Source organism: Branchiostoma lanceolatum, chromosome 6, assembly GCF_035083965.1.
Source record: "Branchiostoma lanceolatum isolate klBraLanc5 chromosome 6, klBraLanc5.hap2, whole genome shotgun sequence".
NCBI classification, from domain to species: Eukaryota; Metazoa; Chordata; class Leptocardii; order Amphioxiformes; family Branchiostomatidae; genus Branchiostoma; species Branchiostoma lanceolatum.
In genome coordinates this window covers 14240757-14255194 of record NC_089727.1, presented here as the reverse complement: position 1 = coordinate 14255194, position 14438 = coordinate 14240757, and the positions used below count along the sequence as shown (strand labels likewise).

Sequence of the window (14438 nt, the reverse complement as noted above, 5' to 3'; positions counted from 1 at the left end):
AACATTATCAGTCAAAACAACAGCGCTTGAAAGCTCATATGTCCTCTTGGTCTGGCGTTTAAAGGTGACTGGGTACAGAAAAGAGTGGTAAAACTGCACGGGTAGGTTATGGACAACAAACACAGCCACCACTCCACCAGGACGCCTCGGGCTGCAATCTACATTGTTCTAATGACGTCAATTGACGTGGGAACCTCCCTGGTTACCTCGACTGACGTAGAAGCTATCATAGCGTTGCACAGCTAATTCATCACCTAATTTGGTAATAATCAGAACAATGTGGACACGAAATATGAGTGTTTAAAGAAGCTTACGCCCCCGCGGAATCCCAGAGAGACTTTGCAATGCAGGAGGGAATGGAAGACAGCTCGTGAAGGTTGGGAACCGGCAAGGTACCGAGACCTGTCACTGTCGTGCCCTGCTGGACGTCATATCTGCTCTGAACTGTACGGGTGCAACCAACAACAAGAGTCAACTGCCTCCCCGATATTGGAACAGAGCGAGTCTCGAAAGTGTCCATGCTGAGACAACAAAGTCTAGTGCACCTGGGACAGAGCCAAGGACGTTAACTCTGTGTGTCAGTCCCTTGCATATGACATAGAAGGTACAGTAAAGGACAATACTGCTAGAGGAGTGCAACTAAACAGGAGACCGTATTACCATGGATATCCGGATTTACGCAAACTCTTGATAATGAATGACACTTTTCAATGCCACTACAAGATGTCTCAAGAACAGAACATTGCAGTTCGTCCCTCAATGAACGACGTAAAGCCGACAGACAGAATGACGGGAGATATAGGCCAGGTAAGCTGCGTTTATGATAGATTTTACGAGATGTTCTGGCCGTTTGCAATTTAGTTTAGAAAGGCTATTACAAGTGGCACCCGATAAATGTACTGATGCATCAAGCCATCTTTTGATATTATTTCGTTCATGCATGAGACAAATAGAGCTCGAGAATCGTTTGCTACGTCCTATGTGGTAAGGCCTAAACCTTTATTCACTGTCACAGGTTGTACTGTAACAACAGGAACACCAATCATAACATTTCAAGAATCGGGCTTCCCCCCTCAGATACTCCCTCGACTCAACTGCTAGTTGTGAACCGTTACCAAGTAAGATAACGTACGCCCACCATTAAAGCGTATTGGTTTTAGGCAACTAAACAGAAGGCCAACTTGTTCTCACACCTACGCACGACCTACATATGTATCCTAAATAGTAACAGAAATCACGGCGAAGTGTGGGGGTGGATGTTTCACCCGGTTAGACATACATGTCTAACTCAGCAATTTTCCCCTGCCTCAAGCATCTACCTGTATATCGGTGAATAACTACATTCTAACTCCATATGTTGACGTCCAAACTGATCAGTATACTTTTTAAGATGACTAAGTTTGGGGTTAAACACCAACACACAAACAACATGCCGAATTTTAATGATCCCCTGTTGACTTACTACAGCGCAAACAGGTTTCCTTTCAACGTTCCTTGCAAGATTAAGTTATCAGTGTCTTAGCTGTGCATCGGGAAGCCTTCGTCTGGTGAAAGCTTTGAATCGTACACTAGCACCACTGTGAACTGTGTAAGTACAGGTCAATATCTGCCATGGCCCCATGCTCGCTCATAACACACCGTACGTAAAACACCGGGAGCTTGATATTGGGAGGGGGGGCACAGATGAATAGACTTCTTACTTCTGACCATTCAAGTTCAATTAAGTTATGATGCATAAGATGACATACTATTTGCTACATTATAATTGCCAATGATTTGTTCCTCAACTGTCAAGGCTATTCAAGTACACGGATTGTTCACAGTGAGAACAATAATACTAGTGGCGATTGTTTGGTTGGCTTTTATGGTCACAGCACACATAGTATATTGGGACAGATAGTTCCTACGGTTGAGTGCACAGAACCTATGATCCCAAACCTACCAAAAGTAACTACGACCTGCAAAGTAAGAAAATGAACGAGTTCTGTTCCACTTGGCGTTTTTTAAAAACTTAATATAGGTAACAGAGATACTCAATAAAGGCCCCGTCACACTTGACGTGCAGTATGTTTATGGTTGAGTGCATGTGGGACAGCCATGTAGTTGAGTGCATCTGTACAAAGTTCAGCTGTCCTGTGACTGGAGATGTTGCATTCTTGTCGACGATTGACTGTCATAGCCAACACTTTACTAAAAATCCTTTAAAAGATTTAAAATACTGCAACGAACTGACTGTTGTTTAGGCCTCCAAAAATCGTTCAGATATCGCTCAGAGGTCGCCATAGCCCGAAAAAGTTCTTACATCCCCATTCCGCCAGGCGGCGACCTCGCTACGACTGACCTGTGACAGAGCGATTTGACGGAGCTAGAGCGCTCAACGAATTTCAAAGATAAATGAACGAATCTTTTTATGCTTTGTTTTGTTGTCTTTCCAGTAATATTTTCACATTTTGCAAGATGATACAACTTTGAAGTCAATGGTTACACAAATCAAATTTAGGTCGCAGCGGGGTCGCAGCGTGATCGCCGTCTGGTCTTTAAAACTTGAGCTCTCTTTCAGGGACTAGAAATCTAAATGTCAGCAACTCTTTGAGATTTCCGGTAGACCTTTGAGCGAACTTGGTTATCACAGGGCGTTCGTTGGGCGCTGATCGTGCGATACTCGGGCGACCCGTGCGATCGCTCAGCATGTGTGTCCCAGGCTATAGTATATGTATACATGTTCAGTTTGTTGTTTTAGGTCGAATATGTCTGTTTGGAATTGGTATTCCTCACACGCCACTATAGTGAGTGGAAAGTGGTAGAACAACCAGAATATGCCACTTATTCATGTACATGTAGCTACTGCAAATATGTTTGATACACAATTCTTGGATCAGTGGGCAATCTGAAACATTCTGGTATAAAGAATATGTACAAACTGACAAATTCGCCATGACTCATCGATATTTTCCGCTTGGGGAAACAAGGGAGAAGATAAAGAGCCGACTGGCGGCAACATGCTCCGGGCACGGCTCTGCAAAGTTGAACAAAGCACCCAAGGCACATTCCAGCTGGGGAGGTAAATAATTGGTAATACCCACATTCCACTAGGGCGGCATTTCTTTTGGCAACCTCGCTGCGACCGCGCTAAGACCTCAAATTTGACAGAGCGCTCAACGAATTTCATAGATAAAAACGAATCGTTTTACACTTTTGTGTGTCATTAGTCTTTTCAGTTATTCTTTTACATTTGCATGATATTACACTATGATCCATCCAAAGCCAATTTAGGCTGCAGCACGATCGCCGTCTAGTAGTAATCTCCAAGAAGATCTATTGTTGGTAAGGCAGTATTAAAAGGGCCAACCTGTACCTATAGTCTCCGGTTGCTTTTGGTACAGGTTTGCCCTTTTGATACTGCATTGCCATCGATAGATCTGCTTGGAGATTAGTCAAGTGGAATGGGGGCTTAAAAAGAACAATGGGGGTACTCATTCAGTAGATGCGGTAGACTGTAGGCTGTACGTGACGGATTCCAGCTACATTTGCGGTGAGCAGTAGAATAGGTGTGAGCGCTGTGTTGGTTATAAAACCTCCTTGGTTGGTTGAAGCTGGGGGAATCAGAACTGTAGATTTTTATGCGTCGTGACCTCACAAACTGCTGGCATCCTCGTTGGGTTTAAAAACACTAGAATGAACATCATGAAAAAGACCACGGTTTGGGAATCATTCTCTTATATCATTTTTGATGGCTTCACTTTTGGCGCAGTGATCTATTGTAATTTACAAACATAAACCTAATCTCCAAGCAGATGTTCGGTCCGACTTGTTTTGTTGGTAATTTTGCAGTGGTTTCGTTTGTCTTTTCAGTCTTGCGGCGATATTTGTTACCAAAATGGGTCTGTAAAACAATAAAAAATTATCTATAAGGCAGGCGTCTTCTTGCGGAGAGTTGTAGTTACCTCTCTTGCTGGTGTCTTGATCCTCTTCTAGAGTTTGTTTGTTTGTTTTATTCAGATCTCCATTAGTGTTCACTATTCATAATTTCACACGACTCTTCCTGGTGTCCACCTACATTAAATACAATTAAATCAAATACAAGAACAATAACTTACATAATTGTTATAGTAAATCCGTATACTCCACAATATCTCACATATGAAGCTGCTCCTTTTTGTTTCCAGTTAGACAGATGTTCTTCTAACGTTAGATGTTGCAATCGTGAAGTGTCTTCCATACTTTATTTCAGGCTTGAGAACTTAACCAACGAATTGTCACCACCTAGCCGCACGACTGCAGACTGTCAAATCTTGTTTTTTTTAATCTGTTCAAATAAACGACAATGACGTGCGCATATACGAGAGATATGGTTGTCGTAACATCCTTTCTATCTTAGGTCTAAAATGGCGTCCAACGAAGCATTGCCAGAGGTCTACCACACGGCTACAGACGGCAGGTTTGTGCTTTACCATAACGTATGTTGTTTTGAATCTGCTCCGTTAGGTACTTCACCCGAAGCTGTATCATAAAGTCAAGAACTCACATCAAAATAATTGAAACCCGCCTTATGCAAAACCAAAAACTGCATTCGTCGTACAAGAACCTTCTTGTACCGATGTACTAAATCATACAACATGTTTCCACAACACATTAGATCACCTGCACCATCAGCTTTTAAGAAGTACCTCCGGGATTGGCTAATAACTAAGAGGAACGCGAACAAAACCATGCACTATAGGTGGTAGGTAATGCCCTATGATGACTAGGTGAGCATATATCATCGGTGGGTAAATCAATGACATCAGACTAGCCTCTCAGCGCTGGGGTAGTTAAGGTAATGTAGTGCACTGTATATGTTATGTTATGTTAAGTAAGGTACGCCAATGAGGAAGACTAGTACCGTACGTATTCATGAATTCAATACTATGCAATACTTTAAACTGAAACATACCGGAATCTGAAAGATATCCTTAATGCCTTTATGACTCTTTCAGGTCTGAAAACTCGCCCAAAGAAGCGTTATCAGAAGACATGAGCAGCACCACTGCAGACGATAGGTTGGTACTTCTTACCATGTTGTATTGGAATATTCTGATATGATTTCCTGACTTAAACATAAAGATAAGACATATCATATACTGATGTTAGATTGCACTTGAAAAGTAACACTTCGTTTGTAGAAAAAGTGTACGAGAAGTATTTTGACATGAAGGTAAAAGTACAGCACATCAAGTCAAAGTCAAAGTTCCTTCCCGCACCGATGGTGCATAGGGCGGCGCCCATCTCCGTTTCAGTAGCCCTTGGGCCACACAACTCTGTACAGCACATAGTCCAACAAATTCGCAAAATGATGTTGTGATAATCACCTACACTACTTCCCTGCAGCACTATGGATTCCACTGGTGAACTTGTCATAGACGAGGATATGGACGTGACAACTGTGGACGACAGGTCTTACAGGTAGGTACTCTGTTGGCAGGCATTTCTCTTTAGGAATGGGACAACGTTATGCAAATTAAAATGAACCGTGGAGCTATCTTTGACAAATACATGGTCTGGTTTGAATCGAAGTTATGACGATTCTATCAATGTAGTGGTCAATTTGTTGTTGTGCATATTTTCTAGATCCTCTTTTCAACATTATCGGATTGAAAACTCATCGGAAGAGGCGCCAACAGTGATGGACACTGAACAAACACATGTAGGCGATATGTAAGTGACTTTCTTCCAAAGCCATAAACTTTCATCCTTCATAGTAACGATTCACGTTGTCACATTTATAACATCGTTGTTGTTCTCATTGTAGTGTCTATAGCTAGTAGCGCATAGGTCAGCTGTTTCTGTAGCAGGGTTTTACAGGAAGTGATTGCTAGCCCTTTCCATGTAACGTGCTCGATGCAACCCCTCGAATACGGACCCCCATTTTACGTCCCTTACGAGAGACGGGTGCAGCCCCAACCAATATGTCCTTCCCAGGATTTAAACCAGGGTCTATAGGGTATGTATAATTTGTTTGTAACAATTCCCGTTCATGTCTTCCATCAGGTCTGCTGCTTCAAACGGGATGGCATTTGAAGGCTTCTTCAACGTCATCGATCCTATTCCTGCAGAAGACAGGTTGGTGACCCTGTTGGAAAACCTCCAGTCGTTGGCCATCACTATGATTAAATCAACATTGCGCAGTCGAAATGACCAATCATCTGTCTATATTATCAACAGTCTCACTGTTATCTTACTGTGCAATGATATATCAACGACGATCGTCATACTGACCAAAAATAAAGATAATCCGAAGACTTAGAATCAGGTATGACGTATGTAAAAAGTTTCAACACTTGACTCATGGAAGATAAGGGTGGCAATAGCTGGTGAAGAAGACAGTGCAGCACAATGATATTCATTTTGTCCTGGTGACGATATGTTTGTGTTCGACATTACAGCATCCAAAGTTCATCTGTACAAACAACGCCTGCTAATATGGCGGACCGGGCTGCAGCTGAGGAAAAGTAAGCGCCCACGACAAAAATATTTCATACCAGTCACACAAAATTTGTATCTGAAATCTGGCTGTGGGAACATAATTTTGTTTTCATCATGTCAACTCGTGCACTATTGATGGCATTGTTTTCTAAACATAATGATTTCAACGCAACGATAACACAAGTAATATGACAAGCTTTAAGTTATCTTGAATGGGACAACCCAAGTAAGGTTTGATGTTTTACAGATCGTACGAAGAGTATGTGGAGATTGGCAATCGTGCTCTGAAAAATGGCGACTTGAACTCGGCAGAAGCAAGCTTTGCGTCAGCGCTACAGGTCATTTACGGTAGGCCCGTGATACACGTCATACTTGTAGAGAATAATACTGTTGATAAGAGATTACTAGATTTAGTTACGACTTGCTGGAAAACATCTTATATCTTTGTTGGTTTTTATGTGAAAAATTATGTGTAGTTCCTCTGTTGTGATGTGTACTGCTGTAGACCACAGGCCCGTGATACACGTCATACCTGTAGGGAATAATACTGTTGATAAGAGATTACTAGATTTAGTTACGACTTGCTGGAAAACATCTTATATCTCTGTTGCGGTTTTTATGTGAAAAAGTATGTGTAGTTCCTCTGTTGTGATGTGTACTGCTGTAGACCACAGTGTCGTTGAGCTGGTCCAAACGTTGTTCCTTTCCCACGTTGTCCCCTCAGAGCCGAGTAAGCCCGTGCTTCACGCGGAGGCACACTGTCTACACAGACTCGGTGACGTGTACAAAGAACGAGGCAAACGGACGAAGGACGGAGGAGTATTCAACCAATCAGCGGCTTTGTACAGTGCAGCCTTGGCTAGAACGGAAGACGAAGAATCTAAACAAAACTTGGTGACAGCTCGAAATGAAGTAGAGCCGCTGTTTCTCACACACACTGCAGGCATGCCTCCTGGTCAAACCTGGCATCATGTCGTCATAGATCATAAAAAAGAGTTAGAAGACATGCGTCGCCATATAATGTCCCAGTTGGAAATCATTCACAAGGAACACAATCCGTATCAGTATCACGAGAATGACCCAGTTTCCAGAGAAGTCGAAGTACAGCGAGCTAATGCGGTCAAGAATCTGTTCAAAACCGTCGCCAGAGACAGACGAAGACTTCTTCAAGTGCTCGTCGAGGAGTGTACCACACAACTCGGTCCTCCTCCTTGTAAGTACGCCCTCATTGCCTTGGGGTCACAAGCGGCAGAACTTGCCACACTGTATTCTGAACTGGACTTCGCCATTCTGATTGAGGACGGAAAGGACAACTACGATACACAGTGGTACTTTCGTAAATTGACATGGTATCTGCACCTTAAGGTTATCAATTTGGGTGAAACCACTATCACATCGCTGGCTGTCACATGTCTCAACGACTACCGAAATGAAGATCCAAGTAAGGACTGGTTTCTTGACTTTGTAACACCTGCTGGGTTTTCCTTCGATGGATATCTGACCAAGAACCCCGTTGTCACAATCACCAACAGCACAGACACCAGGCCACTTGGTTATCTCGTCCTGACACCTGCAAATTTGGCCCAACTACAAGATCGTGATGTTTTACTTCGGGAAGGACATCACCTTTCCGATATCCTGAGAAGAGTTACATACTTGACAGGAGGACAGGATTTGGTGGATGAGTACGTTGACAAAGTAAACAATATGCCAAAGCAACGTTTACGTCAAGCTAGGTTGCTCGGGAGGCTTACGTCGCCGGATGCGATTCACCAAATCGACACTAATATGTACATAACACGTCTTCTCAACCTCAAGAAAGACATGTATCGCTTTCCCAGCACGGTCATAGAAGCTCTGGGCCTAGTTTGTGGCATATCCTCAGCAAGTACGTGGGCAGTGATAGAGCAACTGGAGAAAGGCCATCATATTAGTAAAGCTGACGCGAACCATCTGACAGTAATGACCAGCATCTCGGCGGAGATACAAATGAGAACACACGCGGCAAACGGAGGACGACACGAACTTCTCAGTAAGCTGCAAGCATTGAAAGATCAGACACAGGCACAAGAGACACACGGTACCGTGCTTCGGTCAGCATTCCATATTCCTCACGCCAAAATGCTTTTCAGGTATTACTTCACTGCCATTCCGCTAAAAAGATGTGTTTTAGGCATCTTAGAAGACGCAGGGACTGTTCAAACAGAACCTGTATTGAAGGCAACAATATTCGATTCTTTTTCCTTGTGTAGGGCTGAAATAGCCCGAGACCTGTACCTTTTAGGGACTTCTGCAAATGAGTCAGAGGCGGCAATGAGAGTAATGAGCACCGACATTCAGCAGCAGGGGTTACTGATCGCTGAGCTGGGCGCTACACGGAGAAAAAGTGGAGACTTGAAGGAAGCCATCAGCCTCTATGACAAGTCACTCGCCATGTGGAAATGTATCAGCAATGCAAACGTCGGGAACCGTGACATCGCCCAACGCCATGTTGCCAACATACTGAACAGCCTCGGTTTGTTGTGGAGTGAACGATGTGACGATGAAAGGGCTATCGAATACTATGAGCAGGCAGTGAATATTCGCGGACAGCACACAGAGCACATAGAGACTGCAGCACTATTGAACAACATAGCGATGTCTTGGTGGAAACTCGGCGATGAGAAAAAAGCCACCAGTTTCTTTGAGCAGTCGCTGGTGATGCTGAAATCTGTTAACAAGACCAACATGATACATACTAGTATTGCAGCCTGCCTCTGCAACCTTGGAGAAGTCTGGTGCAAACGTGGCGATTACACGAAAGCCATGATGTACATGAAAGAGTCGCTTAGGATGAAAAAGGTCATTCATGGCGACAACACGGCACACCCCGACACCGCCGCTCTCCTTCACAATATCGGCTCATGCTGCTGTAGACTGGGTGACCAAGTTCAAGGCATTCGTTACTTTCAGCAGTCAAACAGAATGCTTAGAGTTGTCCATCAGGATAAAGCGCATGCTGAGATTGCCCGTGGTCTCATCAGCCTAGGGTCATGCTGGAGCAAAATCGATGATCATGGCAAAGCAATCCGCTACGTCGAGCAATCATTGGAGATGCACCGAACGTTGCTTGGCGACACGTCACACCTGACTCTCGCCGCTTTACACAGGAAACTGGGATCTCTGTGGAGCCTGCACGGCAACTATTCGGAGGCGATCAAACACAACACGATGTCACTGACAATGATGACGGTTCTGTATGGAGAAAACGTCGCCCATCCTGACATCGCAGCTTTACTGAATAATCTGGGGGTATCATGGTGTAAACTAGGCGATAAGGAAAGGGCGATGCAGAACTACCAACAGTTACCGGAAATAATAAGGAGTGTCTATGGATCAGGAACAACATCCCCACCACGCATTGGTGGAGAATACTACAATCTACAGCTTGAAACTGATAGTGCATCATATCATGTCGGTGGAGAATACGTGAAAGCGGCGTCATATTTCGAGCAGTCACTGAGAATGCGGAAAACCCTCTATGGTGCAAAAGCTACACATCCCGATATTGCTTCATCTATCAACAACCTGGGATCTGTATGGGGTAAACTTGGCAACCGCTCGAAAGCAACTCACTACCAAGATATGGCTTTAAGGATGAGAAAAGCTATTCATAAGGACAAGGCGCATCCTGAGACTGCAGCATTGCTCAACGATCTAGGGGCATCATGGTGGCAGGCCGGTTACAAGAAGAAAGCAGTGAGTAACTTTGAACAGTGCCTAGTAATGACGAGATCCATCTACGGACGGAACAATGAACAGCATCCTGCCATTGCTGGAGCATTGAACAACCTTGCAATGTGCCTTAAGGGACTAGGCAATCTCAAAAAAGCAATCGAGTTCTTCGCACAGTCCGCTGCAATGATGAAAGCTGTTTATGGGGAACATACAGCACATGTCAACGTTTCTGCGCCTTTGGTTAATTTTGGATTGGCCTGGGACAAGTTTGTTGCGGACAATAGAGGCCATATCAATAGTAGCCATATCAAACAACACGGATTATCCGATCAGAGAATTGCCATGTCACTAACACACCTTGGATCGTCCTGTTTCAAAGCTGGATTTTACAGAAAAGCACTGACTTACTATGAACATTCAATACTTGTATTACAAGAAATTCACGGACCCCAAACAAGGAACGTGGATATTGCCAGGCTGCTCGGCCACGTGGGATTATGTTGGAGTGAACTGGGTGAACAAACAAAAGCTATCAGCTATGTTGAGCGATCCCTTAATATGAAAAAGGTCTTATTCACGGACAGTCCTGAACGTCCGGAGATTGCCGGCTCCCTGAGCAGACTGGCATCACTATGGGGTAAACTTGGCAACCACAGACAAGCGATTAGCTACTACGAGGAGTCGTTAAAGATAATAGAGATTGCCTTCGGGGACAACGCCGCCCATCCTCAAATTGCCGCCACACTCAACGGCCTGGCATCTGCTTGGAGCAAAGTCGGCGATTACAGAAATGCAATAAGCTGCGAAGAACAGTCTCTGAAGATGAAGAAGGCCATGTATGGAGACAGCGAGGCACATCCTAACATTGCCGCGTCAGTCGGCAGCCTTGGTCTATACTGGAGTAAAATCGGCGATCAGACCAAAGTTATCGGCTATTACGAGCATCTACTGGAAATGCTGAGAATCATACACAAGGACAACGCGACTCAGCCTCGGATTGCGGTGGTACTTTCGAGCCTGGGTTCATCATGGAGCAAACTCGGGGATCAAAGAAAAGCAATCGCCTATCATGAAGAGGCGCTGAAAGTACGACAGGATCTTCATGGAAGAGGCGGGGCACATCAGGACATTGTCACGTCATTAAGTAACCTAGGATCATGCTGGGGGAAACATGGCGAACGGAATAAAGCCATCGAATGCTATGAACGTGCTTTGGAAGTCTTGAAAGCTCTACACGGCGATGGCGTTCAGCATCCGGACATTGCAGCAGCACTACACAACCTGGGAGTTCAATGGAGTGAAATCGGGGATCACTGGAAGGCAATAAAGTACCACGAGCAGTCACTGCATATGCGAAGAGCTATCTACGGAGAAAAGGTAGCACACCCTGAAATAGCCACCTCATTGAACAGCTTGGGAGCAACCTGGAGCAAACATGGCGATCAGAGAAAAGCCGTCGCTTGCTACGAAATGTCACTGCAGACGATTCGAGATCTTTGTGGAGAAAACATGGTCCATCCCGAAATTGCAAAGGCACTCAGCAACCTAGGAACAGCTTGCATTGATCTTGGTGATTACCCAAAGGCAACCAGATATTACGAGCAAGCACTGAAGATGCAAGAAGCTCTCTATGGAGAAAAGGTCCCACATCCCGAAATTGCCTCCTTATTCGGCAATCTAGGATCCTCTATGATTAAACTTGGCGATCAGAAAAAAGCAATTGACTACTCTGAAATGCTATTAGCGATGATCAGAAGTGTTGAAGGAGAAACGAAGACGGCTCATCCTGGTATTGTTACGGCGCTGGGCAACTTGGGGCAGCTCTGGACGAAACTTGGGGATCACGAAAAAGCGGTGCACTACTATGAGGATGCATTGAAGATGGGGCAACGTCTGTGTGGGGAAAGCATGGCACATAAAGAAACTGCTACACTACTATGCAATCTGGGGTTGTCGTGGAACAAAATTGGCGATCAAAAGAAGGCAGTCACCTGCTTTGAACAGTTCTTGGAAATGACGAAACGTATCAAAGGACAGATCACGGCCCATCCTGGCATTGCGGAGATTCTTGATCAAATGGGGTCCATGTGTACAAAACTCGGGGACTATGGTAAAGCAAGAGAGTACTACGAACAGGCCCTGACCATGCTACAAACTCTCCATGGACCTAATGCTTCGCGTCCCGACATCGCCGCGATACTCAACAACCTGGGATCGGCCCTGGGTAAACTTGGCGACCAGAGCAAAGCAATTAGCTACATGGAAATGTCACTTACAATGAGGCAAGCTATGTACGGAGAGGATATCGCAGATCCTGACATAGCGAGGTTGATCAACAACATAGGGACAGCATGGAGCCAACTTGGCGATCAGAGAAGAGCAGTCAGTTACTTCGAGCAGTCGCTGAAGATGATGAAAAGAATCCACGGCGAGAACATTGCGCATCCTGACATCGTTGCAGCACTAGACAACCTGGGGCTATCTTGGGGTCAACTTGGAGATCAGTTAAAATCCATCAGCTACAAAGAAGAGTCGCTGAGGATGATGAAGGCTATCTATGTGGAGAACACGGCTACCACCCCCGTTGCTACTTCACCTGATAGCCTAGTGCCATATGAGTGATATGGGCGTTCGTAGTTGAGAACATCGCGCACTATGAGAGGTAGTGTACATATAGAAACTGACAGGGAACTGTGTATATGGTGTTTGAATTCAAGCAATTTTGACTTCCTACGTTGTCAAAGCTGGAAGTTACACCAGGTCCATTTGTATCTATGTAGTTACAACATAACGCCTGCATCATTAAAAGTCTGACTCCAGGTTCAACCAATCAGCATAGTGGCTGTGACGTCACATGCAAATGTTAGCGTTGCATTCTGCCTTTTGCATTGAACGTCCGTGCAATAGTTCTACTTACTGGATTATATCTTATGCTTTTAAAAAGTGATTCCGTCTTCTTAGGATTCTATCTATGATATCTATGATGATAGTGGTAAATGAAGAGAGAAATTCGGCGGTGTGATGTAACGTTGGAGATGGATATGGAAACAGTTGAGAGTATTAGAGAGTGTTACAAATACAGATTCATTGGCCAATCAGCATAATTTGTGACAATTCGTTTATATTATATTCAGGTCAGGTTGGCAATTATTCATATTCTATTCACCTTAACTAACATCATGTATATTTCTTGTCTAAAAAGAACAGCTCATTTTCGTCTACTCATTGGCCAACCAGCATAAGTTATGATAATTTATTCATATTGTATTCACGTCAGCTTGGTTCAAGGTGTATGCTTGAAGGGCATGTTCCATAAAAGTCTTAATAAGTTTCCAACAAGAAGAAATAAAACTGAACGATAACGACTGTTTGCATTATTCACATACGTAGAATAAATATGTCAGAATCCGGTTCGCACTCTGCAGTGTTCGAGAAACTTCTTCCTTAAAACATACAAACAAGATTTAAGTCAAATTTTGAACTAGGTCAAGAAACAAAATTGACCTGTGACGTTTTGTGTTTGAACGGACGTGTCATTCACAACTTTCTTCAAGTCAATGTCCGGGCTTTACCTGTAATACAAAGGATCAATCCCCTCAGATTTTGAATTACCGAGTCCACGAAACGAAATCATTCTGTTTATTCATACACATCGATACCAAATTTGACGAAAATTATGTTATTATTCACATTAAGACGGTTATAGTGAGGCTCGTACTGTCCACCTAATCCATAATTGAGGACCTGGGAAAACCAAAAGAGAAAGAAATAGAAATATTCAGAAAATCTCTCATTGTATTTACAATTCCTTAGATATTCCATGTATTTCACGAATCTATAGCTATGTAAGACAACTCTCGATACTTGTATGCTTTGTTTGTGGTTACTTTTCATTTTTGTAACATTTTCTCCTATAAAGGTTTCTCATATTTCGCTATTTTTGTTTCGAAAACCCTTCTTAATGGGATGTTATAGGTTCACATGTATAAGTTCCAACATGGACAAACATTTCATACCCTCTCCTTGATGAAAACTCCACCCTCACCTGAAAATTGTCTCCTGTGGGGAATGTGATGTTTGACCTGTAATGTGCGCCACCATGCGGGACACATTTGCCACGACAGGGTCTTCCCCATCCGGAACCCGTCCACTGGAAGAGTGGGGATATGAATGTTTGTCACTTACACGGGACTCATATGTTGTACCACCACGGTTAATCGCGTGAGATGAGGTCACTTCAACTTACGCACAGGCAAATG

At 43.9% G+C, this 14438-nt stretch overlaps 1 protein-coding gene across 2 annotated transcripts; it reads left to right on the top strand.

The window, feature by feature from the left end:
- The first annotated feature begins 271 nt into the window (after positions 1-271).
- On the top strand, positions 272-13541 carry LOC136436722 (uncharacterized). Of its 2 annotated transcripts, XM_066430935.1 has the most exons (10): positions 272-807; positions 4379-4438; positions 4637-4723; positions 4977-5039; positions 5368-5442; positions 5608-5694; positions 6028-6099; positions 6423-6488; positions 6710-6810; positions 7187-13541. In XM_066430935.1, exons 2-10 carry the CDS (start codon positions 4386-4388, stop codon positions 12799-12801), a joined length of 6219 nt encoding a protein of 2072 aa, XP_066287032.1. In that variant the 5' UTR covers positions 272-807; positions 4379-4385; the 3' UTR covers positions 12802-13541. The 2 variants fall into 2 exon arrangements, with proteins under 2 accessions (XP_066287032.1, XP_066287033.1); XM_066430936.1 differs by lacking the exon at positions 4637-4723.
- The last annotated feature ends 897 nt before the right edge of the window (positions 13542-14438 follow it).